At 40.4% G+C, this 22,609-nt stretch overlaps 3 protein-coding genes across 4 annotated transcripts; 2 read left to right on the top strand and 1 right to left on the bottom strand.

Moving 5' to 3' along the window:
* Nucleotides 1-13: 13 nt before the first annotated feature.
* Nucleotides 14-6,455, bottom strand: LOC131772257 (G patch domain-containing protein 2-like). The gene is made up of 7 exons (XM_059088146.2): nt 5,289-6,455; nt 4,475-4,518; nt 3,659-3,723; nt 3,409-3,448; nt 2,454-2,536; nt 1,715-1,791; nt 14-849 (listed from the first exon to the last, which is right to left on the bottom strand). The coding sequence occupies exons 1-7, from the start codon at nt 6,343-6,345 to the stop codon at nt 671-673; spliced, it is 1,545 nt and encodes a 514-aa protein (XP_058944129.1). The 5' UTR covers nt 6,346-6,455; the 3' UTR covers nt 14-670.
* On the top strand, nt 5,023-18,335 carry LOC131772247 (uncharacterized). Of its 2 annotated transcripts, XM_059088136.2 has the most exons (15): nt 5,023-5,041; nt 6,596-6,722; nt 7,645-8,133; nt 9,067-9,111; nt 9,727-9,981; nt 10,396-10,638; nt 11,485-11,720; nt 12,606-12,853; nt 13,313-13,419; nt 14,662-14,799; nt 15,187-15,297; nt 15,380-15,537; nt 16,086-16,284; nt 16,478-16,624; nt 17,386-18,335. In XM_059088136.2, the coding sequence occupies exons 3-15, from the start codon at nt 7,795-7,797 to the stop codon at nt 17,557-17,559; spliced, it is 2,400 nt and encodes a 799-aa protein (XP_058944119.2). In that variant the 5' UTR covers nt 5,023-5,041; nt 6,596-6,722; nt 7,645-7,794; the 3' UTR covers nt 17,560-18,335. The 2 variants fall into 2 exon arrangements, with proteins under 2 accessions (XP_058944119.2, XP_058944120.2); XM_059088137.2 differs by lacking the exon at nt 5,023-5,041 and having other exon boundaries at nt 6,549-6,722; nt 9,070-9,111.
* Nucleotides 18,336-18,683: 348 nt separating this feature from the next.
* On the top strand, nt 18,684-22,102 carry LOC131772249 (2-hydroxy-3-oxopropionate reductase). The gene is made up of 3 exons (XM_059088139.2): nt 18,684-18,795; nt 20,198-20,610; nt 21,292-22,102. Exons 2-3 carry the CDS (start codon nt 20,208-20,210, stop codon nt 21,942-21,944), a joined length of 1,056 nt encoding a protein of 351 aa, XP_058944122.2. The 5' UTR covers nt 18,684-18,795; nt 20,198-20,207; the 3' UTR covers nt 21,945-22,102.
* The last annotated feature ends 507 nt before the right edge of the window (nt 22,103-22,609 follow it).

Below are 22,609 nucleotides of genomic sequence, written 5' to 3'. Positions count from 1 at the left end.
ATTCGAAACCCAAGTTGAAAGCGACAGTACGTGACGCATTTTAAGTCGACGTTTCCAAAAGCCTCTCTTGTCCCCACAATAAATGGAGCATTACAAAAACGATACGTTTCCATAACACTCTTCTTTTCGATCAATTTACAAAAGTACCCGTTCTTATCAGCGTTTAAGTGTGGATGATAGACATACACACCCTGAAGTATTTTTTTTTTCGGAAGAAAACGTATTTGTGTGGATGGAGCTTAAGAAACGTGTTTGGAGTGAACGTCAAAGAAAAGCCACACAGAACCAGTCTTACCTCCTAAGAAGAAATTCGCTAACCTGTTGGTATACTTAACACGGAATGTTCCCATTTGACTAGCTCACTCTGATGGCAGAGAACAGCCATGAAAAAAATTCAAGGGAAGAAAACTTGTGAGTTGAAGAACATCTTTTTACTCGAAGATGACATTACATGTAGACGCCAATCGAGATACCTTTATTAACACAACGCGTAAATTATTAAATGTTAACCATAAAATCATATTTACATTGTCAAATTTCTGCACTTCTTTCCATAAAACGCATCCAAAACTCAAATTCAAGGTTCCCCTCAAATCATACTGGGCTTCGGGAAAACGTTATTAAAAAACAATTGAATTTGTCCTCCATATAAAATTAGATCTTGTTCACTTTACGGAGGCCATGGATGGCCTAGTCCCAGTCCTTTTGGTCTCAAATATGCCTTCACAGGGTCCTGGATTCCACTTCTGTCAGCTCCAAGTCCAGTCCCTGGCGTCCAACCCATGACGCGCAACATCTGGTTCCCAATATTTGATGAAGGTATTGGATCAGCTTCCACTCCCACTGTTGCTGTGGAAACAGAAGTCAGAAACCCTCCATAATGACTTCAGATATACAAAAAAGTTCAAATTTTGTAACACACTTTCTATAACAAATTGACTTTCTGGCTTTCAGGATGACTGGCGAGTCATTTTATCACACCAAAGCTTCAGCCTGGAAGCATCCCATTTCCTTAGGACAACTGCATTACATCCCATCATTTCTTTATGGAACAACATTGATTCTCTGCTTAACCCACAATGTGATTAAATTTTTATGGTTTGACACTAATGCATTAGCCTGGTTCAGCTATTATTTAAGTGTTATACTGTTCCCTTGGTACAGTGTAACTTACAAAATCCCCAAAGAATAGAGTACATGCAGAGGCAAAGGGCCTCAAAGTTGACAATGTAACCATTTGTTTAGTTTGAGTTCAAATAAATTATGTGGGAAAGTATTAATCATACTAAATTGTGATGAAACTTCTTAGATACCATCAAAAGAAAAAATCTTTTCCAAGAGTGAATGGTGACAGATGCTCACCACTAAAACAGTTCACTGAGATCATTTGCATGGGTGCACTGTAATATTGGCTATTGCTAATACAAATTTATGCAAAAGATATCAAAATAACAAAGTTTAACCCTTTAACTCCCAGATCAAATTTGTAATTCTCCTTACTGTCAACCATACAATTCTTATAATGTTAGTTCAGAGAATTTAGTATTGGATCAACCTATTATCTCCAAATTGATATTTTTCTCTATTCTTATCACATATCTGGTTGATATTTTATCAGTATTGTAAGGAGAAATTCTGTCTTGGTCACTCATGGAAGTTAAAGGGTTAAAAAAGCAAAAACCTGAATGAGCCCAAGTGACAAAGTAGCACTTACATGTGGAATGCAGGGCGTCAACTGGGGGAGGCATTTTTCTGCGCCTTTTCGATTCTGCACCAGGTCTGTTGGGATGTCTTGGGGGGAGAGTTGATTAGAAAGTAAAGATAGGACACAGTAAAAACTTCAGAACAAAAACAAGTCAGTGCACATAGATACTGCAACATTAAGCTGATTCAACAATGCAGAAATCAAAAGAAAAGTAATTCTTTCTCTGTCAAATCAGCCTTATAGTTTCCTTCTATTTTCAACTCAAATAACATTCCCTACACAAACAGGATCAAAAACTTCTCATCTATCATAAAGATCTTTAGTGGAGACAAACACTCAGCCTTGAATTGTAATGCTGCAGGCATCACACTCCTGAGGGGTGAATGTTGGCCTCCTGCCTTAGAAAAAAATTGTGAAAAAATTATGTAGCTAAGATTTGAATTCCTTTATTCTGAAGGAGAATTTACACTTCTGGAAAGTGCTCGAAGCCAGCAAAAAGGGAATGAGGAGTAAATTATTTTTCAAAAGGATAGTCTATTTCATAGGTACTTCACTAAAGCAGCAGTTTGTTATTCAAAAATAACAGTTCAAACCAGAAGCCTTAAATGCACAAGAAACAACAGTTGCAGTGAAAGAGGGTGGGATTGAATTCCTTTGTGTGAGTTTCATGCTCAATTCCTAAAACTTGAGGGCCCTACAAGTACCCAGTAACATGGCTAAAACATATTTGAGGAAAAAAAAAACCTACCTTGTTTTGCAAAGTAATACTCTCCCTTTATGAGCAGGATCTGATCTACACTGAAGAGAATATAAAGAAGCCCACTGGTATACCTAGCAGAAAAAGAAAATAAATTGTGAAATAAACTGTTATTAATATACTTGACAAAATGTCTTGTTTCCAACTGGTCAATAATCCATTTTACATTTGCATTCTCGGTTGCCAAGCCTTTGAACAGGAGTGAGGCTAAAGAGTGACTTTGTTATGATACAAACATTGCTGCTTTTCAAATGTTAATTCCTTTGTTATCATGCTAACTAGATACTGGTCTCTATCATAACAAGGTCACCTTCAGCCACACTCCCAATGAAAGGCTTAGCAACTAAGTACACAGCTGTAAAATGGTGTATTGTGAATGAATAAATAGGTTATCAAGTGCAGTACAAATTTCCATATTGCACTCTTTTGAAATTTAACCCTTTACAGCCCTACATCAGTAGGAATATTCTCCATACTGTTCTCTATACATTTCCTTAAAAACTGCATTTGTTTAACAAGCAAGAGCCTCCAATGACCTTTAAGGTAGTGTTACATTTGTGGGTGATATTGTCAGGAAAAATTAGATGCTAGTCACTCTCGTTGTAAGGAAAAATTAGATGCTAGTCACTCTTACAAGTCAAAGGGTTATGCTTTTTAGCAATAACTAAAACATATCAATATGTAGAATACTGTCAAAAACACCAGGCACAGTTGTCTAAGTCACCTATATCTAAAAAATAGTGATAAATTCAAACAAGTATGCAGACGTTTTCCAAACTGCTGAAAGAGTTTCGAATTATGTGACTCAAGAAGGACAAAATAAAATATTTTTCGATATTCGAAAATTACACAGTATTGTATGAACTGACAGAATAATAATGTAATTTCACATCACAGCATCAGTTCATTGAATATTTTAATAATTACATTCCATTTATAAACATACCTGTGCCCTTTCCATCTTGTTTGAAGGAAAAACAGACAACCTATATTTCCAAAAGAATGAGAAAACAGTGTTAAAAAAATTTTACCAATATATTTCCTTTACATCTATCAGTATATCACACTTGAATATGTGGGGTGCTTGTAAAATGATAGTGTAGGAGCCTTGAACATCACTGTGTGCACATCTTTATAATTATAACTCATTACATGTAAGTAATTGCATTACATACTGGACATGTTAAAAAACTCACTCCATCCATTTCTCATTCCGCATGAAGACTGCAATATTCCTGTTCAGCTCCCCCAGAGAAGTCTCCTAATGAGAGATGACAGGAATTACAAATTCACTCATTGATATATTGATCAAAAACCATAACAAAGTCCCAGGAAGTGATTGTTTATCACCTGCCTAATATGATGTGTAAGCTCTGGTCAATTAAAGCATAAAATGGCCTTTTGTGTTGTTTTTTCATAGGAACCCAATTCTGTAGAGCCTTTATTAAGCAGTCCACCTGTATTAGGCAGCAAGCACACCATTCCCCATGGGTGACTGCTTAATACAGGTTCAACTGTATTCTGAAATGGAGGTTTCCTTTTTATTTCTCTGTCTTCATGTTTTTTTGGCTCTTGTTGTCTTGTTTAAAGCTAGGATTCATTTGAATTATGAAGATCCATTTGGGGCAAAGAGGGAAAATTGCCACAATAATTATAAAAGAAAGATAAAATTCACATCATTTTTGAATAAGCTCTTTTCTGCTGTAGTCTATATGTAACATAAGAATGAACATATAAATTATACACATTTTAGTTTTATATCATTCCATGTAACCCTTTAGCTCCCATGAGTGACCAAGACCAAACTTCTCCTTACAATATCAATACAATATCAAGCAGACAAGTGATGAGAATAAAGAAGAATCTTAATTAAGGGATTATAAGTTGATCCAATGCCAAATTCTCCAAACTAACATCACAAGAACTATATAGCAGACAGTAAGGAGAATTACTAATGAGATCTTGGGAGTTAAGGGGTTAAGAGCACTTTAAACAAGAACAAGACTCTATACCTGTCCAGGTGCCTTAGAATTTTTCTTTAATCTCCCTTGAAGACCTGTTGATCCAAAAAGCAAATTGTACGTTATCAGAGTCTGTAAGTGTTAGCCACATTTTGATACCTAAACCAGTCTCCTCCAGACAGCCCCTCATTTACTAAAATTAGCTTTGTAAATTAGATAAGCAGTAAAATACATGTCTTAATCTGAAACGAGTTTACCAGTACATGTTACCTTTGTTGATCAATGTTTTTTGTAATTAGCAACTAAAAAAACTCCAGAGAACATTGTTAACCCTTTAACTCCCAAGATTCAATTTTCAATTCTCCCCTCTAGCTACTACACATTTCCTTGTTAATTGATAATGAGAATTAGGTGTTCAATCAAGGTAATAAATTGTACCTGATGAGTTTGAGTATTTTCACTACCTGTTAGCTGTAAAGTATATGGATATTTAGGGCGTGAAATTGTGCCTAATACAGGCACTGTTGCAGCAAAATTTTTCACTTGTTATTGGGAGAAGTTACACAGTAATCACTTACAGGAGTTAAAGGTTAAAACAGGAAGGGAGAAGTGGTGAAGGTAATGAGAACATTTTCTCTCTCAGACTCACAGTTCAGGTTTGATTCTAGGACTTGTCATCACATGCTAGCTGCATTTGTTGTTGGTTCTCCTCATTAGTCAGAAGGTTGTTTTTTTTTTTTTTTTCCCCGAGTTCTCCACAAAATTTAAAAGAGTCTTTATATGCAAAGGAGATACCTTTGTTTACAAGTGGTACATGTATGTGAGACATGAGCCCATATAAGTATTGAGCTGATTCTTAACATACCCAAGCCAAACTTTCCTTCGGCACCAGCCAAATAGGGCCTTCTGTATTCAGCCATGACTCCATTTACAATGTTCTGAAACTTTTCTTCTTCCATGTCACTAGCACCTTTCTCGTCCCACCACGGATTAATCCTTACGTCACATTCAAACGAGCTTTCCTCTTTTTCATCGTCTCCAAGTCGACCTTCATCGTTTGTGAAAAACCCCTCAAGATCACTCTCTCCAGAGGATTCATATGATTCAGTTTTACGCCGATCCGGAGCTATGATCATCATTCTTTCTTCGCCATCTTGAAGGTCTACCCACGACGATGCATGTGGCAAAGATTGGTCTTTAGGTTTGGCAAACTGAGCGTTAGCGTGCAATTTGGAAGGTAGCTTGTAGAAATGATTAGAGGAAATATTGGTCTCCATGGGTTCCCCACATCCACTACTCAAACCATTTTCAATATCAGCTAAGCTACCTTCTTCGTCGCGTCTTTTGAGACTGTTATGTATTTCGCTTCCCATAGCAGATTTTCCGCACACTTTGCGTTTCCTTGTCCTACTGAGAGATTTCAAATTATTCCCGAGTAAACCTAACGGAGAATCCCGATCGTTCAACGATTGAGCAGCCGAAACCCTTTTCAGTTTCCTCTTTCTTTTCTTTCTACGTTTCGTAAACCCTACTAGAGGATCGCTCACAGAGTCACTCTCTCCTTTCTCCTTTTCCTGCACAGGATAAGGATCTGGATTTTCGCGACCATGAAGTTGTACTTTCAACAGACGTTTCGTAAACGATGTTTCTTCCTCAGAATCGCTTTGGCACATGGATATGTTTTCAATATAATCCATCAAGGCTTCTTCTACAGAATCATTGCTTTCAGCACTTACTTTTGGACGATCACGGAACGGCGGATAATCCGATCGACGTTTTCTTCCTCGCCTTTTCCGTGGTGCTTTCCGAACGGGAGTCGCTGATGGCGACTCTCTCGTTCCGATCGTTGTATCAGAATGCGCAGAGGGTGGATCATTCGTTCTGTCCAGTGCACTGCTAAGATCTGTTACCAGTTCATCCATCTCAGTGTTATTCTAAATTTCGTTTTACAAAGAATTAAATCAAATGTTTACAGCAGGATTTCATCCACAGCTGTCCGCCATATTGAAAAGTGCAAGTTTTAGTTCCCAGTCTGCCTCTTTTACTTCAAGCTCACAATATTCAAATTGCCGGCTTGTTTATGTATCTTGACAAAGGAGAGTTTTGTTTGGATTGAGGTTTCCAAGGGAATTTCAATGAGCAATTACGGTCCTTTTATGCCTTTCTACGTAGGAAGCAGGAGGTGGGAAGCCTATGATTGCTTAGTGCTTTATCATAATCCCAGTCTGCCGAAGATTCTCAGATTTAGCGAAGGTAATCTACCCCAAACGACTGATCTTTGCTGCAGATTGGAAAACAGGTAATGGTATTTGTTTACTGGATCAAGAAGGTCGGAAGGGAAAATATTTGTCATGGCTGAGAGCGAAATATTTTCCCATACGGTCCGACCTGACTTATCTGGGCATTTTGTCACATGGCAGTCACTCTCTTAGACTGACATGGTAAAGATTGTTAGTTACACATGACGATCAAATTTCAACTCGGCTTGCAGTACTATTATGAAACTGCATGGCGACAAGCGCAAGAGAATGTAAGCATTACCACTCGAGGATATCGCAGTTACGACAATTACAAGCTTGCAAATACACTAAATTACAAGGGCCTGAAGACACTAAAATAATTCAGATCAAGTGTAAATTCAGAAAGCAATTCATTGCTAAACTTAAAAGCGGTAATATATACAACGGCGTAATATGTGACTAACACAGTCCATGTACTGTAAGATTTTACGCCACTAACTCAGTCGGTAGATTCATTATAATAAATTAATATAAAATTAAATTATTCACTGACGTAAAATTTACTTTATATATATATATATCACGGACTGGAAGAAATTACGCTTAATAACGACCCTTCTGAATCTTTTGTTATCCATTTTGTTGTGGCAACTGTGAGCGACAACAAACTTAGACTCTAATCTCAGTGATAAGGTGTGATCATCTTTTTCCTATCAGACCAGTTGTCCATGCTACAAAATTTTAGCCCTTCAACTCCCAAGATTCGATAGTCTATTCTTCCCTCCAGCTATGACACACTTGTAAATTGGTTATGAGAATTTGGTGTTAGATCAAACAAATATCTGATAAGTCTGAGTATTCTCATTACCTATTTGCTGGGAAAATATATGGATATTTGAGAGAAAGGTTACATGGTAATCACCTCTGGCAGTTGAAGTGTGGACTCTTTTATTTTTCTCTTGATTTTTCTTTATATTTCAGAGTCATGAGATGTCAAAAGTGACCCTAGATGTGCCTGTTATTCAGGCATTTTAATCTGAATAATTCATCCTCCATACCTGATACTTCTGTTAGTAAACTTACGGGAAAGCAAGGCCATTATACACAGTCTAATAACAACTTGATTCTAAAATGGGTTGTGCCCCATCCTCCCAAAGTTTTCAAGTCCACGAAAATGAAACCCGTCTTTTGCAAGAAATAGACCGTCTGCGAAGTATAGAGCAGTCACGCCAGGCAGAAATCAGCAAGCTGCAAGTAGAAAATGAAAAACTGCGACAAGGCCAAGTGAATGGTGGGTATGCAATGGTAAAGCGATCAGACTCTCCTGAAGACGACGGCCATGAAATGTTAGTGAAGGAGATTGAGAGATTGATATTGGAGCAGAGTGAAAAAGAAAATGAACTCAGTGAACTTAGGAGGACAAATGAGCAGCTGAACTTAACTTTGCAACAAAGCCCACCTCAAGTTCAGGTAATTAACAATACACAAGCCCGCAAACACTTCCTCAGGGTCTAAAAAATATGGTCACAATGAATTGATGTAACCAATTTAAACCAATGATCTTGGTAAAAAAACTGAATGAACTTTCACTATATTCTGGGTACAAAAAAATAATCTAAGTTGTAAATTGTTGTTGTTGTTGAAGGGTACCACATAGAATTGGCTTCGTTGATACATTCAGGATTGATAGGATTGGATAGGGGAGTGGGGATGACACAGTGGTGAGAGGGTTCACCTCGCACCACTGTGGTTTGGGTTCAATTCCTGGATCTGGGGTCACATGTGGGTTGAGTTTGTTGTTGGTTCTCATCCTTGCCCATAGTGTCTTTTTCAGGGTCCTCTGGTTTTCCCCCCTCCACAAAAACCAACATTTCTAGTTCCAAATCAGTCTCAAAAAAGTAGACAAGAAGAACCACTTAATGGAATGTCCAATGCTAAATTCCTATTTATTATTTATTTAATTAATGGAATGGAATGAGCATCTCTAAATTTGGATCGCAATGTGTTTTCATTCATTTTAAACAAAATACCATTAAAACACAGATGATTGTGTTAAAGCTGTGAATATGAAGAAAATCCAGCAATTATGAAGTTACACATGTAGATGAAATACACACCAAACATTATTTGTGTGTAGTCCATGACATACACAGTGGGTGTCAGATTCAACCTTCATGATTTTTGTCACTATGTTGTCTGAATTGTAAACTTGGCCTCAAGGATTTGAATTCTGACTCATCCAGCTATATATTGCCTGTTTGTCCCCAAACCAATCTACAAGGTGGTAATAGGAATTTAAAAAACTCTGCTATTCTTCAAGGAGACTGCTTTTTGGTTAGCATAATGCCCAAAACAAGACTTACTTGTGATGGATAACTGTACAATATAATTATTCTTTTGCAGCAGTTTGTTAATAAGAACAGAAATCTTCCAAAAGTTGGAGATCCAGTGAGTATTTAAAGGATTAATTATAAAGCTTCATGAAGTAATCTTTGTAACTGTATATAGTCATATTGAGGATCTCTCACTTTGTGTGGTACTAAAGTTACTTATATTTTCTATGGGAAAAAAAAAGACAAAAAAATTAATTCATGAGGGTGTCACAATTACAGTAGACCAATTAGTTTTCATCATGGCCACTGATTAAAAACACACAGATAACTGGAAAAAAATAACGCAAATAAAAAGGTTCCATGATTTAAAACCCAACTGGCTGGAGGCAAACCATTTGGCTATTTTTAAGTTGAGTCAAGGGTTTTGGAAAAATACTGGTAAGATATTAAAAACTTTGAGGAGTTGAAGCGTCAATGCCAACTCCCCCCTATTCCCTCCTAAGTTCTACCCTTACCCAGTCTTCCCAGAATGACTTTCCTCTTGCCCACCAGAAACAAAAAAACCTAGGTTCTGCCTTATCCCCTCTCCCCACAAATCTTTCTTGTGAATCTCCCCACCCCTCTAAGATGAGCTTCTCTTCCCTTCCTGTTTTACAATAATCCATCCTGATGTGAGTGTAAACGTTTCATCTATTATGGGTGTTAAAATATTGATATGTTTAACTTGTAGGTTTTAGCAATGTGGGAATCAACCCCATGGCAGTACTTCACAGCAACCATAGTGTCATTTAACTCTGAAAAGCTCCAGTACAAAATTAATTGGGATGACCAGGATCCAACAGGCCGCATTATTGATTACTACAACTTGGCTCTGGACCGTGTCCCTGAACCTGACGAGGTCGCCATTGGTTCCATTGTGCTGTTTCCCCAAGGAAAGTATCGAGGTCAGGAGGGTGTTCGGCTGGGTGGCTTACGCTACCATCAGGTATGTGTGCGTGTGCGTGTGACTGTGCGTTTTCGTGCGCGTGCCTTTGTGCGCGCGTATGTTGTTCTTCTCTCTGCATTTTTACACTGTTCTGCATTGTCATATCTTTGCACGTTGTAAGCGTTCTGTTGCTCAATTATGGTGAACTTGCGTGTTCCTGGCATTCAGAGTTAGTAAAATGAAGTATGATAGTAAACGGCGTGATAGTACTGAGGAGTGAAAAAAAAAAAAAAAAACAGGGAGGTTTGGGTCAAGTCGTGTAAAAAAACGCTGTACGCCTACGCGACCTGATCCAAACGTTTTTTGTTTTTCGCTTCTTTTCTGCAATTGCTTAAATTGCAGCCCTCATGCTAAGATTATTTCTTCACTTGAAAAGTAACAACGTTACTCATAAATTTATTTTATCATTTTAAGGGGCGAATAACAAGTGTTTCGAATGGTCCTGGGGGTCAGAAGCTTTATGACGGTGTGCACACCAAGGGTGAGGCAGACAACAAGTGGATCACATATTCAGGGTACAACTTCTATTTTACGGGAATGGAACTGTCAAAATTACGAATCTCACCCAACGTGTTAGACATCTTGTCTGACAATGACTCTGGTAGCGCTGTGGATGGCTTGATTCGTCCTTGTGACATATTCATCTCGTACTCAAAGGTAAATATCAGTTTTAGTTTATATGATAAGCTGAATTTTACGCGCATTTTGATTCGTTCTTACTGATGATCTGTTGAAGTACAGACGTCACAATTTTATCACTTTGCTTCTTTATTAAATCAAATGCACTCTATGTTGCTGTTTGCTCAGTAATAGGACTAGATCACGGAAGACGTTAAATTGTAGTCAGAACAAAAGATTGACACTCTCCGCTGTGCCTCGTGAGCACTGCTTTTGCTCTTACCATATTTTGACGTCGTCTGTGATAATTATTCCTGGGCGGATGCAAGGTACCCTGGGATCTATTCGTTACCTAAGCAAAACCGCTTTTTAGAGATATCTATTTCTGTTGTTCAGTTTCAAAATTACACGATTTAGAATGCTGCGCTGCTAAACTATCGCCTTCGCCCCCCCCCCCCCCCCCCTCCTTCCCATCGGTCACTTTTTGAACGACCAACAGACTGACTAAACTCTATTTCCACCGTTTTCTCGAGTCTTTGATCCTCTCGAGAGAGAACTTCGGGAAAAGAGAGGGGGGGTGAGGGGTGGTGGAGTGGGAGCTGAGCGCGCGGGCTCATTACCTGAATAGCGGCGGGTAATCGAGCCCACAGGGGCCAGTTGTATAAAAGACAAATAACGCTATCTAACAGATAAATCGCCAGGAAAACCTTCTGCGCTATCCACTGGATCGTGATTTATCCAGTGGATGGAGTTATCCAACCTTTGAGCGACCGGGGTCTGACTGACAGGAATCCCTTGCACATCCTTATTTGGATGTTTGTTGCACAGACTACACTCATATTTATTGTACAAATATTGAAAAATTTTTCATGATATTTTTAACAGGCAAACAGCCCTTCTGCCATCAGAAATCGTGAGCTGGGGCCATCAGATCCTCCACCCAGCTACAACGAAGCAGTATTGTCGAGTATTTGCGACCCGCGTGACATTCGATATCAACTGGAAGGCTGCGGAGCTACGGTGAATGGCGACAGACAGGCTCAACATTCACTGATAGAGACTGTACAGCAGATTAACACAGCAAAGGTGTTTGTGGCCTGTCTTAGCGATGAATACGTCAAGTAAGAAGTTATTGAATTCATTTATCACTTAGGGCACCAAGGTCAACCTTACGACAGAAATAAAAATTTTAGTTGTTGGGAAAATGGGAGAAAGACCCTTTGTTTAATTTAGGTAACGAACCAAATCGCCCATTATAAAGCATGTTTTTAGGTCAGATGACACCTCAAGGCTTAACTCTTTAAACGCTGAGCGTGATCAGCATCCAATTTCTCCTCACAGTAATATGGCTGAATCATTTATTAACTAAAATCATGAAAATAAAGAACCTTTGATCGTCAAGTGAATTCTCCTTGTCAGTATTAATGAAAATATATAGAGAAGAGTTTTGAGAATATGGATACTGATGTTAGCGAGTAAAGGGTTTTAAAATACACACCAATGAGAAAGAGGCAAATTTTCATAGAAGAAAATGACGAAGCACGAATAATATTTTTAAAGCCGAAAAATGTTTATCTCACTTTGACTTCAGACCATTAAAACCAAGTTTTACGATATTGCACCTTTCTCTGTGAACACGGAGCACATGTCGCGAAATTGGCGTCTTATGCAGCATATTTAGTCAACAAAACCTTTTTTTCGAGTCGACATAGCGACCAAAACTGTCGTGGTTTGGAGCGTTGTTACCTAGTTTTTCTTTTCAAGATTATCCAAGGAACCAGGTCGCCTTTACAGCTGTCCATCGAGATTTCAAAACTAACACCACAACTAAGTGTACATGTCAGTGTAGTGAGGCAGGCCCCGAGAATTCGTTCGCAGTTTCTTGCAACATCTGCAACAAAGACATTCAGTTTCGCGTGTGATTGTTGCAGAATAAGGCGCTCCTTCACGGACCAAGAAAACCTGGTTTCCTTATCACCACTTATAACCATCTTTTTTCTTTCTAGGGATGAAATTTGCCGTCAAGAGTTCCAGTATGCTAAGAAGACCGCGAGAAAACCGGTTATTCCCGTTGTAGTAGGCAGTGGATCTTTCGAATGGATGATGACAGTTGTGGGTTTGCTTATTGCCGGTGAAGTGTACATTCACTTCAGCAACAGAGATGTACAGGATTCTAAGATGACAGAGCTTCTGCGAGCTGTTAAGAAGAGCGTGCCTGAAGTTAAATTTCCCGAAGAATTGGGAAGCGTTCAAGGTATGTTTTGTATTTTTGCGGTCACATACAAGGATAGTACCAACAGACTTCAAAGTTACAGCCACCTTGTCCAGCGTAACAAAACAGTTCTACCCCACAGTAGCTTCCTTTTGAATAGCGACATGCAAGGGGTTCATCCACAGAATTTTAAGTTAGAACAACCTTGCACAGCGTAATACACAGTTACACATGTGAAAGTACTGTCCAATAGCTTTCATTTAGATGGTCGCATACAAGGGTTTGTCCTCAATTTCAAACGTTGGAATCAGCACGAGAAGCATAATAAACAGTACCGCATAAAAATGTTGCTCACAAGGTTTCATTTGAATGGTCACACGAAGTTTCATCCATAAGGTTAACATTTAAAACGTAACGTCCATTCTTGTTTCTATATTTCAACCTAAATTTGTCAGTCTATTAAGTTCACAAAGTGACTTGAACTTTTTAAAATTTTTCCAGATTTGCAAAGTGCTGGAGATACCTCGGACGCTGGAATCCGAGATTCCGCTGACGTGTTTATCAGTTATTGCTGGCTGAATTCAGAGAATGCACATAAAGCCAAACATGTAAGTACTTGTTGATGCATATTGTTTTGGATGTACTTTGATCGCGAAAACTCCCATAAAACCCAGCAGCAAATCGGTGATTGTGAATAAAGCTGACGTAGGTGTCACAACTAAGTGATTGTCCAACCTAACGAATAACTGCCCATCCTTATGTTTCACTCATGGATTGACTGACTGACAGAGCGACCGACTGACTGAATGCCTGATTGACTGACTGTCTGGCTGACGGACTGACTGACTGACTGACTGTCTGGCTGACGGACTGACTGACTGACTGACTCACTGACTGACTGACTGACTGACTGTCTGGCTGACGGACTGACTGACTGACTGACTGTCTGGCTGACGGACTGACTGACGGACTGACTGACTGTCTGGCTGGCGGACTGACTGACTGACTGACTGTCTGGCTGACGGACTGACTGACTGACTGACTGACAGTCTGGCTTACGGACTGACTGACTGACTGTCTGGCTGACGGACTGACTGACTGTCTGGCTGACAGACTGACTGACTGTCTGGCTGACGGACTGACTGACTGTCTGGCTGACGGACTGTCTGGCTGACGGACTGTCTGGCTGACAGACTGACTGACTGACTGACTGACAAACTGATTGATTGACTCTCTGACTGACTGACTGACTGACGGACTGACTGACGGACTGACTGACTGACTGTCTGGCTGAAGGACTGACTGACTGTCTGGCTGGCTGACGGACTGACTGACTGACTGTCTGGCTGACGGACTGACTGGCTGACGGACTGACTGGCTGACTGACTGACTGACTGTCTGGCTGACGGACTGACTGGCTGACTGACTGACTAACTAAACTGATTGATTGACTTTCTGACTGACTGACCAACTGACTAACTAGCTGATTGACTGCCCAAGTGACTGACTGACTGATAATTTAGTGTTAACAACCGAGTTGAAAACGTAACTTGGCCATTGTAAAGAGTTAAAAGGCGGAGGTTTCGAGCGTTAGCCCCTTGTCAATCGCTCTGACGAAAGGCTAACGTTCGAAACTTCGGTCTTTTAACTCTTTACAGTGGCCAATTTAAGTTTTCAACTCAGTTGTTAACACTTAATTACCTGTTATACTCTCCCACCGACGTAGCACCACAGTTTCTTTAGAAATTTACTCCCTTTATGACTAACTGACTGACTGACTGACAAATCGTTTAATGTCTGACAGACTGTTACAATGCTTTATTTATATTCTTTTTTTCGGCAATGATTAGGTGACAGAGTTCATCGGGTCTCCATTTGCAGACCCCAGGAAAGTGCACAGCAGCCTGGTAAAAGCAAACAAGTTCTCCCTATGGATAGACATCGAGCAGCTGAGGACAACCAATCAGAATGAGGAATCCTTAGGCATGGTGAGTCAAAAGAAAGAAAAGTTTCTTTTTTCTCACCTTTCAGTGGAACATTGTTCGGAACAGCACTCCGATCTAACGAACATCCGTTTCATCGAAATGTCTGTTTAAAGGACAAGCGTGTCTACGAACGATTCACGAACCTTACTTCCCTAGGGCCCCTACCCACCCACCCTCCCTTGGTATTGTAACAAATTCATTTCCTCTTAATAATTGTGAGGTGTTACTTCTCTCTTCTCTTCTGCTTCCCTACTGTTCTTTCTCCAGGAACAAATGAACACGGGGTATGAACCTGTTCTTAAATTTGAATTTCTTTGCAACGGTTTACAATTAATATACACTTGTATTTACTACCGTTTATTTTTCACGCCATACTTTGCTTTGTTTCAGTTTGAGCAAATCGCCGAAGGACTCGGGAAGGCCAAAGTGGTGTTGGCGTTTGTTAGTAAACAGTACGCCAACAGTGAAAACTGCAGAATTGAACTGCAGTTTGCTCTCAAGGTACATAAAAACTTTTTTTTAGGGCTTTTAAAAGATTTTGTACTCAAAGCGATTGTTAATGGAATTTGGCTTTTTTTTCTAGTCTCTGAAGAAACCTTTGGTCCCAGTGATCGTGGGCGCAGACAATGATTGGCAAAAGACAGTGGTGGGGCTGTTAGTGGGTGGCCAGGAGATCCAAGCCATCAATTTACAGGACGTCCACTCTGAAGACGTGTTTACGGAGAAATTAGAGGAAATACAGTGAGTATCATACTGTTGAGGTCAAGTTAGCCCTTCCAGAGCAGAAAGAGCGCCCTGCGATTGAATTTTTCTTTAATCTAGAACCTAAACAATTTAGTAAGAGTCTGTGAGAATTCTAAATGGACACAATTATACCTCCTCGAGCGCGTGAAATGCACGTGACAGTGCTCTGATTGGCATTAGTGTTGCATCTGATTGGTGGAAAGAGGGGCGTGAGGTTTTCAAACCAATCGTTCCTCGAAGGAAGGAAAGGCCAATGAAATCCCAGAATGCTTTCATAACTCAATGGGAAATTTCTCTCTCTACAATTAAACTCCTTTGCCTGATTCTAGTGGATGCTATCTCTTGTTGAATCAATTCAGCCCTAAGCTGATTCCTGTGTTCCTGGACTATCAAAATTCTACCTATATTTAGTAACATCATGTAATACTGAAAACGGTCACCCTTGAAATGAACGAACAACCATTCAGATGTAAAAGATAACGCCAGGCCTCTTTCTTACACAATATTAAATTTGCAATTACTAATCTTTATACGGCAATTTTTAGGGAGGCCATTTTGCCTCTACTTGGTCACGCAGAGGAAGCGAGAAGTTACCGAGCGCCTGTCATAGGCGATCACGTGATCTCTCATCACCAACAATGGGCTTACTACGCGGCGACCATTGTGAGCTTCGACCGCGAGACTTTGAAATACACAGTGGACTGGGACGACGGAGATCCTACAGGGAAAGTCCAGTCATATAAGGTATGCAGAGAAATTAGGTGCATCTTGGGTAAAAACCGAAGTTCTTATTGGAGAGAAATAAAGAAGCTCTTGATTGTTAAAAAAATCCTCCCTGACAGCTGCTTAAGAAATGTATATGGAATAGTATGGAGAATGTGGATTCTGATGTTAGAGTGTGAAGGTCAAAGCAAACCTGAACTCTGGTTTACTTTAGGACCTGGCCATTGACAAGATCCCAAGTGAAGACCAAGTGGGTGTGGACTCCATTGTGTTTTTCCCCCAGGGAGGTTACGGAGCTACCGAGGGGAATAACACCGGGGGAGTCAGATACCATGAAGGAGTCGTCACCCGTGTCTACAAGGTTTGTCAAAGCTTAGTGTTAAAGGTTTGAATGGTTCGTTGGACACATGTTCAATCCTAATTTTAATAAAAGCCATTTTGATGGGCTCGATTTCCGCCGCTCTCTCGTTTCCGGTCCTCGCTCCTCCCCGAGAAGAGAGTTTGGGGATGGGGAGGGAGGAAGGAACGCGGGCTCATATTCCCGAACAGCGGCTGGTAATCGAGACTAACATTTTGACACAAGCAGTATCATGATGTACAGAACCGAGAATAAGCCTGAGTCTGAAAATTCGATGATCTTCAAGAAAGTGTGAGGAGTACGATCGGATAACGGTGGTGTGTCAGAAAGGTTGCGTAATTGTAGTTCAATTCAACCCGCTCAGCACGCGTGCGGCCTTAACGCAAACGACACGCGTGAGAGAAATCAGACACGCTCCGTTTGTTTCCCTTGCGTGTGACTTCTTATTGGCACGTGTTCTCCGGGAGCCTGCCCTCATTAATAGTGCTTTGGCACGAGCGTTTCTTAGCCCGCAGGAAAGTGGCCGTCCTTGAGCAAAACGAGCCAAGGAGAGATCTGCAAGGGGTCTGGCACTAGTAGTGCCAATCCTTCAGCGATCTTCTCCCCGACTTGTCTAAAATTTTCCCGCGGGCGGAAAATGCACGTCCCGCAGCACTAACGATGAGGGTCTGCTCTCGGGCAAGACAAAAAAATTTCAGAATTAACAGTAGACGCCCTCATCGCAACCTTTTTAATTGAATCGGTTTTTTTTAAATTCTTTTTAGGATTCCTCTGGAGCCTGCCTATATGATGGGCATCACACCAAAGGCGCAGAGGACGGAAAATGGGTCACTTACAAAGATTACAATTACAACTTCAATGGCATACCTCTGCAAATGCTTAGAATCGCTCCCAACGCCATGGATGCACTCATGGCTTGCAAGGAGGCCTTTAGTTGAAATTTCTTCAACATCTCGTGTTTCTTGAATATCTCCACTGAAATAGGAACTGTTTTAATCACCAAGGCAACCAGTTGTCAATTATTGTTTGAATATTTTGCATGGTCTCCTTCGCGGTTGTCTTTTGAGATGTCACGCGATGCTCTCCCTCCACCCCCCTCTTATCTTTCTTCCCTTTCAAATAAAGAAGACGAGCGTTGCGTGACAATTCAGAGAAGACGAGAAGCATTGTTCGCGCCAGCCGGAATAACTACCCCCCGTTTATAGGCCCTCTTGAGACCCTTTACGAAGTAGTGTATGCCCAGGGCTAACAAGCGCTAGTTAACGGTATATGTTTTTTTTTTTTTTATGGGAAATGGTTGTGAGACAGGTGTTAAGCGCATGAAACGTTTGTACACCATAGATTCAGTATTTTACAAGGTTTAATTTACAGTCAAATTAGAGAGTAAAGAGGGTTTGAATGGAGTGATCAAATTTTGGCCAATTTACGGCAAAGGTTAATACCTTTCAACCAGAAATGTTTTTACAGTTAACTTTTTTTACAACATACGGCTTAATGTCTTGGTCACTTTACGGGTAATAGTTAACCCCTATTAGCTATTAAAAGGCAGGCCTTTTCTAATAAACTGAAGAGTAAATATTTGTTTTGTGGAAAGTCCAATCTAAACCAAAATAAATTCAACCTTTGCCCTCTGTACTACATTGTACAATATTTGCCGACTAGTTTATTAACTACTGTGCAAGTGGCAGAAACGAGAATTACAGTTGAAGTATCAAAAAACGTAAAGTCTCTTCACCCCTCCCCGCTCGGTGAGTTGAAACAGAATCCATATGACCTTAGCTAGATCATTTCCCTTGAGAGGGGACAGGTAAGCGGGGAACAAGTGAGTGAATTACTCTCCTAATATTCGAAAAGAAGTTACAGGATCTGAAGACAGTTTCAGAATGTCTCTGGGTTCTCAAGTGCTGTTCTCTTTCGAGGGAGCAAACTGGAGACAACTCGAGCGTGTTCGTTAATATTTGCTTCCTCTTTGAAAACAAAAATTTCACCTTGAATGACCTTTTTTGGATGACAACATCGCCCATCCACTCCCCCACTGGACCACTCATTATGCGCGATTCTTGACAACCCTTGCGTGAAGCTGTCACAGCTGAGCTTCTCAAGTGAGTTTGGTGCGCTAATTACATTTATTAGCAGCAAGATCTTGAATTTCATCGTCTTGACGTGAAAGCAAGGTTTGTGATGAATAATTTTACAACTTTTTAGTTGATTATGAATACTGTAGCGTACCATTTGTAATGAATAAAGAGGCTAAATTGCAAATGGAAATATGGTGCCCACAGATGGAGGTCTTAGAAGATAATTTGGGTTCATTATGTTAATCGGCCATCGTAGAGAGATACTGAGACGATTCTTAAACTGGCGTTTCAACAGTTAGCCCTTCGTCCGAGCGAGGAAGGCCTACTGCTCGAAACGTCAATTCAAGAATATCTCTGCAGTGCCCAATTTACGTTGTCACCTCACTGTAAAAAACCAAATATGCATTTTCGGTGTTCTTGGATTAATGTCTGGTTCGATTTTTGACGTTTTTTAAACAATGCTTCATGGAAACGACCTTGGAACAAAAACCATTCGATACATACATCAAGAGTTTTTCTTCTCTGGTTCCAAGACAGTAGATTCATCAGTCCGAATTGTATCATACAGTGTAATTTAAAAAGTACACGGCGAACGCAGTTTCCCTGCCTGAAGGAGTTTCGTAATAATTTATTCGAGTTATTGCACTTGGGGTGTGCATAGATGATTTCTGCGTGTGGCAAATAAGATTAGGACGAAAATATCTCATATCTCAGCATGAAACTTAGTGTTTGTGATTGAATCGTGAATCGAAAGGCTGGATGGTTTGACCTCAAGGGCGCGATAGTATGAAATTGCACAATATATGAGTGTTACTGAACAGAGTAACGCAGTAACGGGTAACGCAGTAATGAGTAACGTAGTAACGAGTGACGCACTAACGAGTAACGCAGTAAGGAGTGAAGAAGAAATGAGTACCGAGTAACCTGGTAACAACATAATGGCAAAAATGCTACAAAGTTTTAAAATGATTTAAACAAATTAAGAGAGACCCAGAAACGACAAGTAAACTTCGACAGGAGAAAAGAATTATTTCAATCAAGAGAATATATTCTCATGTTGAAACAGATTAGAAAAGATGAATTTAAGGAGAAAAATTAAGCGTGGAGGTTATTTTGATATTGTGGTGTTGAGACGAGTTTGACAAAGGGATGCGCCTTTGGAATCACGGGTTTTAAAAAGATTTTTTTTAGTGTTATGTGTATGCTTTTTTGTTGTTTGTTTTTATTTAATTATTTTTTCAACGTACGCCCTTTTTTTCAAATGTTATGAATTATTTAGAAAATAATACTTGGTACTCCTGATGGTTGATATGGATATTTAGCCGCCACACACCATAATCCTTATAGAACTGAAGACGCATCGTGCACTTCAATTGCTCTCGCGCATCCTCGATTTGCTTTACTAAGAACGTGAGGAAAGATTGATAGTTAACTGAGCAAAGTTTTTTAATCAGTCTGACTTATAAATTTATTTTACTTTGTTTTTCTATTCGCTCAGCTCTTGAGAAATGATAGGCAGAACGGCTTTACGCCTTTTCCTCGGTCGTCTTAGCACCCGCCGGTCAGCGTACTCTACTAAAACGGCTCATAAAATTGGAATCATCGGCTTAGGAAATGTCGGCTCAACAGTCGCAAAGAACCTTCTTAAGTCAGGTTTCACAGTGTCCGCCTTACTCGACAAGGATCCAAAAGTGGGGCAAGATCTACCTGAGGATATACCACGCCCAAAGACACCACGTGAGCTGGCTGCCATGTGTGACGTAGTCACAACAGCTCTCCCTGCCCCACCCCATGTTAAACAAGTCCTGTTGGGAGAGGACGGGGTATTGGCAGGGCTGCGGTCAGGAGGGGTATGGATTGACCATTCAACCACGGATTATCAGCAGACTTTGGACCTTACTGCAGAAGCTGGTATGTGTCTCAGGGCGAAAACCTTTTACAAGAGAGTGTAGTTAGAATGAGATAAGGTGGGCCCCCAGATAGTGTGGTTTGGTTATAATTTCGGTGAAATCCCAAGGATATCCCGGCAGGGATACCCAGCCACCATACGTATTCCAGGGCGGGATCCCAATGTGGTTCTGAGCGGCAACACAGCGGTGCCATGGACGCGATCCCAGACGTCGTGAAATATATTTCTCTATTTATTGGGGGAACCCGGCTGTTGCCACTGATTTCCCTTTCCACCAAAAACATTAATGGGTACCTCAGAACTGCGAGGGAAACAAGGAAATGTGAAAAGGCCAGCCATCGCAGTTTGCTTACCAAGTTTTCCTTATGGTTGAATGGAGTTCGATTGACACTCTCTATATACTCTCTATACTCCTTAGTGGAGAAACACCGTAAAGGAAAAGTGGGGCTGGAATCAAGGCTTGTTAATTGTTTGTATACAGCCCAGCAGCGTTCAAATTCTTGGGCCACTTTTCACTTTATAAGTCCCGATGAAGTTCTCCTTATAAAGCCGTCTGCGATACAACTTCTTGCGCGCAATATTATATTAAAGCTTGTTATCAGAGATTAAGACGTGGATTAAACGATTTTCAAGGATTTGAATTACACTCGAGCTTATTATTAACTTATATTTTGCCTCTGAAGCTAAGAAAGGCATCAAAGTTCTTGAGGCGCCCGTCACAGGAGGTATGGCTCTTCTCAAGCAAGGTAAAATGACTGTACTGGTCGGAGGAGACAGGCAACTCTTCGAAGACTGCCTTCCTATTCTACAACAGAGCGGTAAGAAAGTGCTGTACATGGGAGCGATGGGGAGCGCTACCATTGCAAAGGTTGTCTCTAACATGATAGCTGCTGTTAATGTCGTTACCATGACCGAAGCCATGTTACTGGGGAAAAGGGGCGGTGTCGATTTAAAATCCCTTTTTGATGCCATTAGATTTAGCGCTGGAAATACGTACACGTGGGAGACGGAAGCTCCTTTGGTATTCAATGGAACGTACGATCCAGATTTCACCATTGGGCTCCACTGCAAGGACTTGAATCTTGGGTACCAGCTCGGACGTAAGTTTAATGTCCCCATACAGATACTTGCCCACGCAGAACAGATCTACAACCGCGCCCTTTACAAGTTTGGGGATGAGGTAGGCTCAACATCCCCTGCAAAGCTTCTGCAAGACGAATTAGAAGAAACTTTGCAGGTTGAAGGATTCGAGGATTGGACGTATACTATTGAACATGTTGAAGACTCCATGGCCGTTGTGCACACAACAAAAGAGAAGGTTTACGGACAGAAGTGAAGCACAGTCAATGTGCAGTTCAACAAAGTGGAAACTCTGACAATTCAATATTTTTTTTCTTTGTATAACGTTAGCTCGCTTGGTATTTTTAGCATAAATAAATTTTGTAAAGGTTTGAAGTTTGCTCCATCATGAGAGTGAAGTGGGTGTTGATGAGGAGAGAGGGGGATAGGGGCGGGAAAGGGGGAGATCGTGGGGGTGGGGGTGGGGGGCTTACCTCAGGTAATAACAGTGTTATTAGGTTGTGGGCGTGAAATGATTGTGAGAGTGGCGACCCCGGTAACTTAAGGATTAAAAATAATATTTTATTTTACAACATTACTATTGCTATTCATACTCAGTTAAATTAAGGTTTCGAAATAAATGATTGTCCAGTGGCCTGAGCCAAGCTGGAACAATCACGGTTTTCCATGTTTTCCGCCTTGTTTCACAACTAATTGTGCATTTCAAATTTAGCAACTGTTGAGTTTCTCGAGAATTCGTTGCAAAGTCGTAAACAAATGACACCCTAGTGCAAGATTTTATAGGGAAAATGTATGTGACGGTGAAAGGGCCCTTATCTTTCATTTCTACGATCGAAAGATCGATAGGAAAAACTGAAATACGCAGGAAGTTTCTGCGTGAAAAATTACGATTAATCCTTTATTTTTCGTGACACTGTGCTT

Source organism: Pocillopora verrucosa, chromosome 13 (genome assembly GCF_036669915.1).
Source record: "Pocillopora verrucosa isolate sample1 chromosome 13, ASM3666991v2, whole genome shotgun sequence".
Lineage (NCBI taxonomy): Eukaryota > Metazoa > Cnidaria > Anthozoa > Scleractinia > Pocilloporidae > Pocillopora > Pocillopora verrucosa.
The sequence above is the reverse complement of the archived record's forward strand: the minus strand, read 5'-3'. Positions and strand labels throughout refer to the sequence as shown.

Bases quoted from the DNA above. Each gene is read 5' to 3' on its own strand.
- LOC131772257 (XM_059088146.2), bottom strand. From the start codon at position 6,345: ATGGATGAACTGGTAACAGATCTTAGCAGTGCACTGGACAGAACGAAT. The intron at 4,519-5,288 runs GTATGTTAAGAA...TTGGATCAACAG, and splicing joins CGAAGGAAAGTTTGGCTTGG to GTCTTCAAGGGAGATTAAAG. The intron at 850-1,714 runs GTAAGTGCTACT...CTGTTTCCACAG, and splicing joins TGACGCCCTGCATTCCACAT to CAACAGTGGGAGTGGAAGCT.
- LOC131772247 (XM_059088136.2), top strand. From the start codon at position 7,795: ATGGGTTGTGCCCCATCCTCCCAAAGTTTTCAAGTCCACGAAAATGAA. The intron at 10,639-11,484 runs GTAAATATCAGT...TATTTTTAACAG, and splicing joins TATTCATCTCGTACTCAAAG to GCAAACAGCCCTTCTGCCAT. The intron at 16,625-17,385 runs GTTTGTCAAAGC...AATTCTTTTTAG, and splicing joins TCGTCACCCGTGTCTACAAG to GATTCCTCTGGAGCCTGCCT.
- LOC131772249 (XM_059088139.2), top strand. From the start codon at position 20,208: ATGATAGGCAGAACGGCTTTACGCCTTTTCCTCGGTCGTCTTAGCACC. The intron at 20,611-21,291 runs GTATGTGTCTCA...TTGCCTCTGAAG, and splicing joins GGACCTTACTGCAGAAGCTG to CTAAGAAAGGCATCAAAGTT.